Source organism: Falco peregrinus, chromosome 1 (genome assembly GCF_023634155.1).
Source record: "Falco peregrinus isolate bFalPer1 chromosome 1, bFalPer1.pri, whole genome shotgun sequence".
Classification (NCBI taxonomy): Eukaryota; Metazoa; Chordata; class Aves; order Falconiformes; family Falconidae; genus Falco; species Falco peregrinus.
The window spans coordinates 89756575-89769188 of record NC_073721.1 but is presented as its reverse complement, the minus strand read 5'-3'; the positions used below and the strand labels follow the sequence as shown (position 1 = coordinate 89769188).

Here is a 12614-nt window from a genome sequence, read left to right as displayed (position 1 = left end):
TTTTTTTGTCAGATTGCAAGGTGATAGTGATGTGATTAACAGTGGCAGGCAATGCTGTTCTGCTTGTGCTTACTTTTCAAGTTCCAGTGTTCGTGTGCTTCTCCTTTGCACTTCAAAGGATATTTTTTTTTTTGAGAATGCTTTTTGATCTCTGACATGATTGTACTTTAAGGCAGGTCTTTGCGAGGATACACAGAAACCGAAATTGTAGTTTAGAATATATGTTGTTTCACAGCTCTTCCAGATCAATCTGGAACCGTAAGTATAAATCCCCCTGTTTCTTGCAGTGGAGTAGCTAACCTAGTATCACTTTCATTAAGTGAGTAGCAAGGGAGGTAAGATTATTTGTGAATATTAGTTCCTATGTAAATAAAAAACAAGCAGCCTTCTAAACTAAGCTTGGATTTCTTTCCTTAATTCCCTCCTGGTAATGTGATACAGCTATTTTATGTTCCCAAAGTTGTATTTATGATTTGGAAAAGAAACACAAAATAGGTGGAATAGTAAACAAAGATGAGGCGTTGCTGGTCTAAAGTGATATATAAAACTGAAGTTGCTAGGCTTAGATGCAGGAATGAATGAGGAATTTGCTTTAGCTTTTACTGTACAAAATATTTGTGTTTTTTTTCCTGGTCCCTTCCAGTCTTGAGCGATTACAGTGACACTGATGAGGTCTCAAACTAATAATGTTTCCATATGACTTGCTATATGTAAGTAGAGAAGCATTCCTGAGACTATTTCAGTGAAATACTGTAAATGTGATAAAGACTTTTTGTTCTTCAAAGGATTTTTTTTGTGTGTGTATTACCAACTAGTATGATACTCAATGGGATATAAGAAGAGAAGCTAGGTATATTGTTGGTGAGCTTAAGCTATAAGCTTGGGGAGATGGTTGAGTATGACGCTTTCTCAACGTTTTCTCCCTTCTCCCTGGCTCTCATACGCCTAAGCTGTCAGTTCATACAAAAGCTTCACTGAGGTTAGCAGTGCACAGTTTCCATGTGCTTTCTATCAGTGACTGGGGAAGATTGTGTATCGTGCTAGTGTCATTGCCATGTGACTGATTTAATCTGATTAGTCACATACTGATTAATATCAGTACATTTGATATGCAGATGCTCATAGATCAGAATGTCAATGGTGATCATGTTTGCTACATGCAACTGTATAGTACATGCATCTTTCCTGCCATTTGTCTCCCAGAGATGTCGAGTCCCAGTGGAGGAACAGCCATGAAGCCACTAGTTCCAAAGAGGGAGTGAAGCATAATATCTTCCAGTTGTGCCAGATTTGAACACTCTAAAGTTACTAGTTGAATTGTTAGAACAGAACCTGCGTGTGCTTGTATGCTTTGTTTGAAATGTATAAAAACAATTTAAAAATCTATAGGAGTGTTTTTGTATTACAGCTGACATGAATAACAATGTATTACTGATTTTATGATGTGTGTACACTAGGTTGTTTTCTATTTGCAGCTAATTAAAGCAATATCATATTGATCCATTTTATCTATTTAGATAATCTGAGAGACCCCGGCTGAAATTAGGTTATGTTACAGAACTGAAAAAGTAAATGAGAAGGTTTGCATGAGTTTGGAGACTCATTGAAAAGCAACTGAGAGAAGAAATCAGATAGTGTCAAAAGCATTCTTTCGTATGCCCTGTGAAAATGTACATTCGTTCATCATTATTTTTTAAAAAAAATTTGAATACAACTTTTCTTTCTGGAGTCGTCTCTGCCCAACAGTTTCTGTGAAGCTCAAATTTAAATATCAGACAAGATTTTGGCAATATTAACACAGTTCTTTTAGTAAAGAAATACTGTTTTTGATGGAGGATGAAGTACACTTATTGCTGAGCCAAAGACCAAAAAGTTATGTTTACCCTCTTTCACTAAGTAGCATTTACTACTGCATGTTTTTATTCAAAAGAGAAATAATTCTTTATAATTGAACAGAACAGTGTTACTTCAACTTAACCACGCTGTCCTTCAGGATGCCCCCTACCTCTTTGGTAAAAAAAAAATATGAGACAAAGCTTTATCTCTGACTACTTTATAGAAAGTGGCATTTCTTCTGCAAGAGGAGTGATAATCTAATTCAATATATTCAGTTCTCTTTATTTTGCAAGATATACCCGAGATGGAAAACCAGAGTGATCAGTTTGATCTCTCTTGTCAGAGCTTCCCATAGTTACTTAATATTAGTTAAAATATATATCGGTGTATAGACATGGCCTAAATTATAATTTTTAACTTAAAAATGTGAATATATGACAAAGAGCTACAATGTTATATTAGTTGAAGGCTATGGTAAAAAAGTTTCATCTTGGAACAGAAATAAATTATTATTTTTTTATCCTAAATTGTACTGCTTTATTTGTAATCTCTGAAAGCAATTATTTCTCATAACTATTAGTAATTAATGTTTTCTATTAGATACCGTATCATACTTTTCTCAGATTTTCTTCCTTAGTGCACATTTGCAAAACTTAACCAGCTTTCATTCATATAGAAAAGCAAGGACATTTCTATGCAATAGGGTGATAATTCGCTTTTCCTCATGTATTCCTAATGAATGATGAAATTTGAAAGCATTGTCAATTTTATGCATTTCTCATTTTGAGATTGATGATAACTGAATATAGCGCATCTAGGAATTCTGAGAACTAAAACTTGAAAATACTGTTTTATTGAAAAGGGTATGTATCTGATTTGAAGGAGGGGAAGTATGCAAGATTTCTTAGATTTGCTGCATTATGTTGTATTGTACTTCAGCAACATTTTTCTGTATTGTTAGGCTTTTATCTGTTTCCCTGGGCAAGGTGGAATTGATTATTATTTTTTTCTTCTAAATCGTAATCATTCCTGAGAGGTAGCAAATGTTTTTAAACCTCCTGCAGTGATGAGGACTTCATACCCTTAGTAGGAAAGTGTTTTCTAGTGCATAATTTTCATCAAGTTGAGAATGGATTGTTTGTTTATCAATTAGAATATATTTCTGGAAATTAGTGGTTAACCTGGTAAGTGTCCCTTTCCCCATTAGTCTTTATCAGGGTCATCAACAATTGTTTATAATACTTCAGCGAGTTCTTTAAACAGATAACCTTATCTGAATCTGTTGATTGGATAATGCTGAGGTTGTTTCTTGTGTAGTTCCTGTTCTTTCCCTGCTGATTAGAGTAAAGTTCCTGGGGGGGTGGGGGTGTGTGTGTGTGCATGTAAAGCTTTTTTTAACTGGTCATAGTGACTTTTTGGTTGGAAAGAAAAATGGAAAATGTGATACTTATTTATGCATGTGGTCTGGAAAATCAATTTCTTTCCTGAAGTAAAGCTGAAACAACATTATTTTAAAAAAAAATTGTTCTTAAAGATATTTTACATGGGATTCTGTCAGAACATAAATGGAACTTTATATTCAAATGTATCTGCATAAATCCAAATGCCTAGAATGAACTTTGCCCCATAAAGTACAGCTCCTCTGAATTTTTTTGGTACTTTGATAAACACGTGTCTTTAAGTAGGAAAGTTGTAAATTTAAAATTAATGTTTTCTGCTGAAAACAGTATGAGATCTTACTGGAAGTAAGATCAAGTGGTGTCTTTTTATTAGAATAAATTTTCTCTTTTTGCTTTTTATTGTGACTGTATCTAATACTGTTTCTTTTTCTTCCCATAGTAGGCTGTGCTGGAACAAAAATGCAATGAAAGAAACACTGGATGAATGAATGAAGAGCCCTGCTTTGCAATCCCTCAGCATGGCGGGACTGCAGCTCATGACCCCTGCTTCCTCCCCAATGGGTCCATTTTTTGGACTACCATGGCAACAAGAAGCAATTCATGATAACATTTACACACCAAGAAAATATCAGGTACTGGTGATAATACTAATGGATTTAATTGTACTTTTTTCTAACATTACTCTATTAACTTAATGGGGAAAAACAGCCAGAGCAGCTGAAGAATGTGCAGTGTTGTATATAGTCTAGGCATGTTTGTCTCATGGCTCCACTTGTTGGGGGTTAATTGTGTCCCTTTTTCTTCAGCTTGGCTGTGTTCTACGTTTGTAATATCCCCTATTCCTTCTTCTCAATTTGCTGTAATGAGCAGAAAAACTTTTAAGCTGAGTATTCTCCTGCTGCTCTCTGCAATACGCTGTTAGGGACAAATACAGTAAACACGACACTGTGCGTCTCAGTTGTATGCATACAATCATGTCTCCTTCCCCCCCTGACCTTCTGTCTTCTCCATAGTAAATCTTGATATTTTATTTTTTTGTTCACATACTGGTCAAAGCAGCTCGGAAATGTCAGAAACCCTATCGGGGCATTCTGATTTTCATTTTGTTAAGGAAGGTTATTTCTGAGCTCTAGAATTTCAGTTGTCTTTGCACTGCAGAGGTGCCTGAAAGCTAGCAGTTGGTTAGTATAAGCTTGGATCACCTTGAGCTAATATACTTCCTTGTTTAGGTCAATTGATGTGTGCTAGACTTAAAAGCTCTAACATCCTTCTTCACACAATGTATCTAGCAACAGAATCATCTATTGAAAAGGTATAGTTAGAAATAGCTACTTAAAATAGCAGCAAATTGTGATACTAAAGGATTTTAGATTTAGAAGCCAGACTATATATAGTGTGTATTAATATTTTTTGAAAGACTGTGACAATATGTTGTTATGAAAGGTGTGTTAATTCTATGGCAGTGGAAAGATTTCTGGAGGTATTACTGATTTGTCTGTAGTTTATTTACCACTTGTGCCATTTTTTTGTCAGCTTTTTCACTGCATTGCAGCAAGTAAGGGCATTATTATTTTTTAAACCCAGGTTGAACTGCTTGAAGCAGCTTTGGATCATAATACAATAGTCTGCTTAAACACTGGCTCAGGGAAGACTTTTATTGCAGTACTACTCACTAAAGAGCTGTCCTATCAGATCAGGGGAGATTTCAACAAAAATGGAAAAAGAACTGTGTTCTTGGTCAACTCAGGTAAGGAGGAGAACGTACCGAGTTCCCACACAGGCTGTTAATATTTCTATGGAATATTCCTTAATAGAAGTTGCGTGAAAGCAAAGTTGGGAGAAACTTTTGCATAAAGTATTCAACAGCAAAGATGCTAAACTGATTATAGAATGTGATACCTTTCATGTTTTGCTTATAATCCATTTACTACAACCTGTTTATCCCTCTGACATCTGTTTCCTGGTTTAAAATTAAGACATTGAATCTGAAGTGCAATTTAGTTACCAGTCTGTTTCCTTGCTGTGGTTTTACATGGAGGGAGTTGCTGTGTACACATGATTTAACACTGGTCTAAGCTAAAGATCATGTTATAAAACATCATGCTAGGTAATATGACACACATCTTGAAAATTAATGTGTGAGAAGACCTTTATATAATTGAGGGTGTTTTTTATTTTTTCTTAAGCAAATCAAGTTGCTCAACAAGTGTCAGCTGTCAGGACACATTCAGATCTTAAAGTGGGAGAGTATTCAAGTTTAGAGATAACTGAATCATGGACAAAAGAGAAGTGGAGTCAGGAATTCTCCAAGCATCAGGTGATGTATTAAATATAAACTATAAATACAAGCAGAGTCTACAGTAAGTTAGGCTTGATCAGAAGTGATTTCTTCCAATTATACATTAACTTTTTTTTCTAACAGACATATTGGTAGTGTTTGTATATGAATTTTGAGGCAAAACATGAGTAGGAGTTCTCAGGCTGTTTTTAAAAGGTTGTATTTTTAATCCTTTGTTTTCAGTTCCTGACATGTTGTTCATGATGATGATGATTGCAGAAGACTTTTCAAGTGTGCATAGTGTACATTAAATACCATTGAAAAAAAATTTTAAATACCATGTACTAAAAAAGAGGACAAAATTGAATGTTTGCTGGGGATGCGGTACATTCTCTTGGGCATGCATTTTTTTTCTGCCTTTTTAGGTATACTATATCTGTGTAGTTCTTCCTTTAGATGTAAAATCATGAGCTTTAATGGTGTGGGGGTTTGGGGTTTGTTTTTTTTGTTTTGGGGTGTTTGGTTTTGGTTGGTTGGTTGGTTGGATTTTTTTCCATGCTGACCTAACTATGTTGCTGTAACGCAAATATTTGTAATTTCTGGCTTTTTTCACCAGTGTTTAATGGTCTGTGAAATATGTCTGAGGAACTCTGACAAGTGAAATTGTTACTATACTTGGTGGAGTTCAAAGTTAGTGTAAAAAGAGTGCGTAACTTTATCAAGAAACTCAGCTTTTTATCTGTGATCATGTACAAGAAATGGGTTTTCCTTTAAAAAGAATTGTGATAACATCCTGCTTTTGTTATAGCTGCAGGTGGTTATGAGTTTATGAAGAGCTATCTTTCTTGCCAGAGACATGATGGGACATACGAAGGACACTAATTTGTAATGGATTTAATGACGCTTGTTCTGTGTAGTCTGGCTGATGTTGAGATCGTCTGTTTGTTGTATTCAGTTTTTTCTAGGGATGTGACCAGAGATACATACAAGATGTTCAGACAGATTACTTCCTCAAGTAGATAATGTTTTATTCTCCTTTTCCTTACGTGGTGTATGTAGATGAATAGGAGGCGATATCTGCTAATACTGTCTAGCAAGACCTGCAGAAGGCTTTCCTACTTCACCTTGACCTAAGACAGCTTGCACTTTTCTTATATTGACCCTTCTGGTTTTTTCCCCTTTCAATCTAGGTTCTGGTTATGACATGTCATGTTGCTTTGACTGTTTTGAGAAATGAGTATTTATCCCTGTCAAATATTAATCTTCTGGTGTTTGATGAGTGCCATCTTGCAATCCAGGATCACCCATACCGTGAAATTATGAAGGTGGGTTTCCATTGCATGAATATTTTAAGACTTGCTTGAGGAGGAGGAGTCAGGTGGTAGGGCTGGAGAAGTGGGAACCGTTCTAAAACAGCTTTTGCTACCAATGAAAAATATCAGTGGAATCTTATTTCAGCATATTCCAGGACTGTGAAATTACTGTAATCAGTTAAGACTTCAGTGATAGTATCAGATGAAAAAGTGTATTTACTGCATTTTCCAGAAGGGATTAAAGAAAAACCTGGCTAGAGAAGGTAAAGTTACGAAATTAGGGGAATTCACAAAATTCATTGATAAAATATTTGATTTTGGGAATGGGATGTACTAATCGGGTTTTATTATTTTTAAAATACTCATTTCTAAAGATGTTTGTAGGGCTTTTTCCAGGATGTTCTTAGGTCCATGTGGTATTTGGCTTATAAAGTATGAGAAATGTGTATAATAGAGGTCGTTCTGAAAGTCTCTTTCAAGTTTAAGCAGAACGTCTTAATTTATCAGATGATACTTTAGTTTTTACATGATGTGGAAGTATTAGGAGATGTGTATTATAAATGTAGCAAGGATATTCTGTGCAATGCTAACTAGTTATATTTTTCCATGTTGTAAATATTTACCTTTAAAGATAATTGCCATTAAATGTTAATCAATTTCTAGTTTAATCTCCAGTCAGTAGAACAGAAAAACCTCATTCAATGTGTTGTTCCTTTTCCAAGACCTGCTATTGAAATGCTAGTTTCCAGCTAAGCATCTAAGTTAGCAGTCTGCTAGTTTCGTATTAGATTTGCAGGATCATTGTCCTAAGGTATTTCATTCTGTTTTACTTCACAGATCTGTGAGGATTATCCATCATGTCCTCGAATCTTGGGATTAACTGCTTCCATTTTAAATGGGAAATGCGATCCTGCTGAGCTAGAGGAGAAGATCCAGAAACTGGAGAAAATTTTAAAAAGCAATGCTGAAACTGCAACTGATTTGGTGGTCTTAGACAGGTACGTTGTACAATTATGCCTTTTAAATTGATGGCTGCATTTTCACTTTGGATGGAGGAATAAACCAGTGGAATTATTTCCTCTTAAGTTTTAGGAGACCTTGTGTGTGTGTGGTGCCATTACTTCTATTTAGGGTGAAGAGGGAATGTTAAATTGCTTTTTGAGTAACAGTGTTGAAGCACATCTTTCCTTGAAGTTAAGTACAAAGGGTGATTTGCCTTGGTATTCAGGTTTTCTGTAGCTGTTAAAATAAAACAAAAAAGACCCAACAAAACAACTAAAAAGAACCCCAAAAGACCAAACTGAAAAGCTCAACCAAATGACAACCCAACACACCACACCACACCGCCAACCTAAAAAATTCACGTTCCACAACACATTTCTGAACTTGTAAAATGCACGTTCTTATGTTTGGATAGTAACTGGGTCATGTTCAGAGTATGCCTGATGTTGCTATTTAATTTAGAAAAAAAGTTGTTCTTAATGCCAGAAAAGTTGCATGATTTTTTTACTGTATTTTTCTCTCAAATAAGTAGCCTGGCTTTAGTGGCTGATGAAAAAGAGGGAGATAAGAGGAAGTAGTAAAAACTGTATTTAAATAGCAGAGCTGAGTAGGTGTTTCCCTCTGTTCTTAACAGAATGTAGAATTTTGTGAACGTTGCTTAAAGTAAAGGTGGTGATAGTGTGATGACTTGTAGGGGAAAATTATTGTGAAATGATTCATATGTAGTATGTTTTCCTGCACCAGCTGTACTGTGTTGTTGAATTTCAGCTAAAGGTAAAGATGGTTATTTCATGGTCTGGAACAGGTGTTTTGTGGGTGTGTTTTTTAAATGCATCTTTCTGAACTTGCGAGCCATTTGCTTTTAAGAATTTCTCACTCATAGCTTTGCCATTTAAGAATACTAGTTATTTTACTTGTTTAAGTGTATATATGGACCTAAATTTACATTATGCAAATCATTTTTATGATGAGTTATCTTCATAAATCTTGCCGTATCAGAAGAGTACATTTTGGAAAACCAACATTGAAGATGGTTGTCAAATAAATTCTGATTGCTTTGCCTTAAATTTTCCAATATTTGAAATGAAGGTAGTGATAATAACCTCCTTTTTAGGCAGTGTATTAGAAAGAAGAGTGTTTTACAATGGAGTAGCTTAGTATTTGGGGCAGTGGATATTTTTTTTTTTTTTACATTGAAGTAATTTAGCTGTGTATCTATTCATTATATTAATTCATGGTGGGGAATGAAATACACTTGAATAAGCTTCATGTTGCTGTTATTTGCCATATAACCTTAACAGGCTGAAATAGCTGACTTTCAGAAGCTGTGTTTAACTTGATCTTTGCCCTCAATTAAGATATACTTCTCAGCCATGTGAGATTGTTGTAGACTGTGGACCATATACTGACAAAAGTGGGTTGTATGGAAGATTATTAAAGGAATTGGATGAAGCACTTACTTTTCTAAATGACTGCAACATATCTGTACATTCAAAAGAAAGAGATTCTACCTTAATTTCTAAGCAGGTAAGGACATCAAGCTATGTGAAAAACCTGGGGAGCAGAAATCTTACTACTGTTTTTCTTTGCTATGTGTGTTACATTACTGAAACAGAATCTAAGCTAGCCATCCCAGACTGAGCAGAAAGACTTCTGAACTTTTGTACTCACTAACAGTGCAGGTCTTCTCATAAATGAGTGGGGCTTGAATGACAGCCATTGATTAGAACTTCATCTAGCTTGAGATTCAGATTTGCTTAAGGCAATGAAACAGTTCTGCACCCTGGTGTTGTGGGTCCTTATTTCTGAAGTCAAGAATTTGCCATCTTCGTGATCTCCTATGACCTTTGAATAATTCGGTACAGAAAAGGAGGTAATGCATCAGGAAATATATGGAAAAGGTGTACCTAGGTATGTTAAAAGATGATAAAGTAAGAATTTGGGCAAAAATTCCAGCCATAGATCTACAGTTTCTACAATTTATCTTAGAACAATATTGGACTAGTGCCACACCTTGCTGGAATGGAATTTGAACCTGAAGCTTGCCCATAACTTTCTTTGTGTTCGCCCCTATGTTTTCATGCAAGGTGAAGGGTGGAATCCAGAAGGCATGTCACGGGGTCCAGGCAGCCCTTTTTCCCTCTTGGGCTTTGTGCTTTGGAATTACCTCCTGAGATACAACTATTTAAGTATATAAATTAACAAGAAGTCAGTAGTGAGTCACATTTCTATAATAGCCTGTGAGGAAGCTGGAGAACGTACTTTCTTCAGCCCAAAGTATTCAGGTTTCCTTTAACATTCTTAGAAACCCAACACTCTGACGCTGTCCAGCAAAAGATTATTTGGGCCAGAGAGCAGGATTATACATAATGCAGCCTATCACAGCCGCTCAGGAAAAGGAAGTCCTGGTTATTTCTGTGCTAAACTTGAAATGTTATAGGGTGAAATATATAAGGAATGCTGGCAGCTAGGGGCAGTCACCAGGATTTGCATAGTCCGGAAGAGTGGATTAACTGCTGTGCTTCTAATGCATGTAACCCTCTGTGCTTTTTTTTCTGATCCAGTAGTTCTCCAAGAAGATGGAGGCACTCATATTAAGAAAAATAAATCAGTTTTCAGCCTGAGCTGCCTTTTGTCTTGATACCAGAGAGCATCAAGCCTCTATGTGCAGTTGTAATTAGTTTAGATAAATTTTGCCCCTAATTAAGTCTTACAGCTAACAAATGTCTGGGAAGATATTGTAAAAAGGGTGGTGCCTGTTTACTTCCTCACAGAAGGGAAGAAGAAAGAGAAATTAAAGCAGCAACTGAAAACTGTCATTCTGACTGTTATAATTCTGTTGTAACAGTATGTCCAGATCGTGAATCTTTTTAATGGTATTGTCATTGTACTGCATTTCTGGTTTTCTAGTTTGTTTGACCACTTGACTCTTCAGGAGGGAACAGCTTGCCATAAGATAAGATGGTGGTGGTTCACAATTGTCCGTGCTGTTTTGTCTGAGCAGGGTGTAGTTCTCTTTGGTTTTCCTATTCCATCCATGTGTACAAACCCTGATGTTGTTTGGGTTTTTTTCCTTTGAGAGACTAGACTTGTGAAGATTATCCTAAGGCCACTGTACAAGTTTCTGGTTAGATACTTTTGAAACCCTGGCAAATATCAGTAACAAAGTAGCAATGCCCAGTAAAGCATTAATTTTGTTAATTCCATGTTAAAATACGAAGGGTAATAATTTCTGCTTTGTTTATCTAGCTGTCTCAAGAAACATTCTCCTTTCTAACATAATTATCTTAAGGTAAAATTCAAATCACAGTTCCACAAGACTGCAAAATATTCTTTAAGCTTTTTTTTGAGATTCAGAAATGTACAAAGTTCAAAGTTTAGTTATAGTAATTTAGGGGGGAGGGGAAAACTGGCTTCATTAGAAACACCAATGTTCCCAAAGTCATCTAAATAACAAAAGCAGACTTGTAAATATTTTTATAATAGAAAAATTGTTATAATCCTTACAAAGATTGTTATATGAGAAACAAGATCCTGGTCTTAAATGAATAGTTCACGAATGTACTCTTTGAACTGATATTTTAATTCTTTTGTTGTAGATACTGTCAGACTGTCGAGCTGTGTTGGTTGTTCTGGGACCCTGGTGTGCAGATAAGGTAGCTGGGATGATGGTGAGAGAGCTACAGAAGTATATCAAACATGAACAAGAGGAGCTGCACAGGAAATTTTTATTGTTTACAGACACTTTCTTAAGGAAAATCCATGCACTCTGTGAAGAGCACTTCTCGCCTGCCTCACTTGACCTGAAATTTGTAACCCCAAAAGTAATAAAGCTGCTTGAAATCTTGCGCAAATATAAACCATATGAACGGCAGCAGTTTGAAAGTGTTGAATGGTATAACAATAGAAATCAGGATAATTACGTATCTTGGAGTGATTCTGAAGATGATGATGAGGATGAAGAAATTGAGGAGAAAGAGAAGCCAGAGACTAATTTCCCATCTCCCTTTACTAATATTTTATGTGGAATTATTTTTGTGGAAAGAAGATATACAGCAGTTGTTCTAAATAGGTAAAGCTTTTTATTTAAAAAAAAAAATTAAGAAAAGAAAAGCAGACTCAGCTGCCAGCATGTGGATGCTAATATCATTAATATGTGGGGGATTGTCTTGTATTTTCGGAACTCTTATTTTAAAGTTTATTTAGGAGATCATACTGAATCTGTGTAAAGAATAACAAAAAATAGTAATTTAGGCAATGTGTGAGTGGATTTAGTTGAAGGGACTCTGCTGATTGTATCTGTACTTATTCTGTATATACAGATGGAAAGACTGTCTCCTGAATAAGGAAGTCTTGGGTGTTTGAATTAGTATTACCAAAACCACTCAAGCCCTCCACTAACCCATTATGGATCATTACACAGAACTGTTAAAGCAGAATTATAGTTTTTCTTAAAATATATTTATTATGGTAATATGTAGAGACTAGAATCCCATTTTATGAAGTCAGTGATGACTGAAGAAGAGCAAAATTCATGGCATGTATTGTACTTTATGGGAGAAATGGGTAGGAATTTTCTCCAAAGCAGTAATTAGATTGAATCTCTTTCTTTAGAGACCTTTAGCAGCATCCACTGCACATACTGTATAATACTACAAATTAGTAAAAAAAACCAAAACCCAAACAAAAAAAACCCCAAACAAAAAAAACCCTTGGCTTATTCTTTGATTATCATTACACACAACTGATGAAGTGGCTCACTTACTGTTTTATTTGGTGGATACA

The 12614-nt window shown here is 35.5% G+C and overlaps 1 protein-coding gene across 5 annotated transcripts in view; it reads left to right on the top strand.

The window, feature by feature from the left end:
• Positions 1–12614, top strand: part of DICER1 (dicer 1, ribonuclease III) — a 66760-nt gene that overhangs the window by 22545 nt on the left and 31601 nt on the right. For 4 of the 5 annotated variants that reach the window (XM_055815902.1, XM_055815857.1, XM_055815740.1 and 1 more), the window contains 7 exons: positions 3676–3868; positions 4821–4983; positions 5423–5553; positions 6705–6839; positions 7665–7825; positions 9188–9356; positions 11429–11901. In XM_055815902.1, the coding sequence (XP_055671877.1) occupies positions 3725–3868; positions 4821–4983; positions 5423–5553; positions 6705–6839; positions 7665–7825; positions 9188–9356; positions 11429–11901 (1376 nt within the window). In that variant the 5' untranslated portion in view covers positions 3676–3724. The remainder of the gene's footprint in view (positions 1–3675; positions 3869–4820; positions 4984–5422; positions 5554–6704; positions 6840–7664; positions 7826–9187; positions 9357–11428; positions 11902–12614) is intronic. The other variant, XM_055815796.1, reaches the window with a different exon arrangement.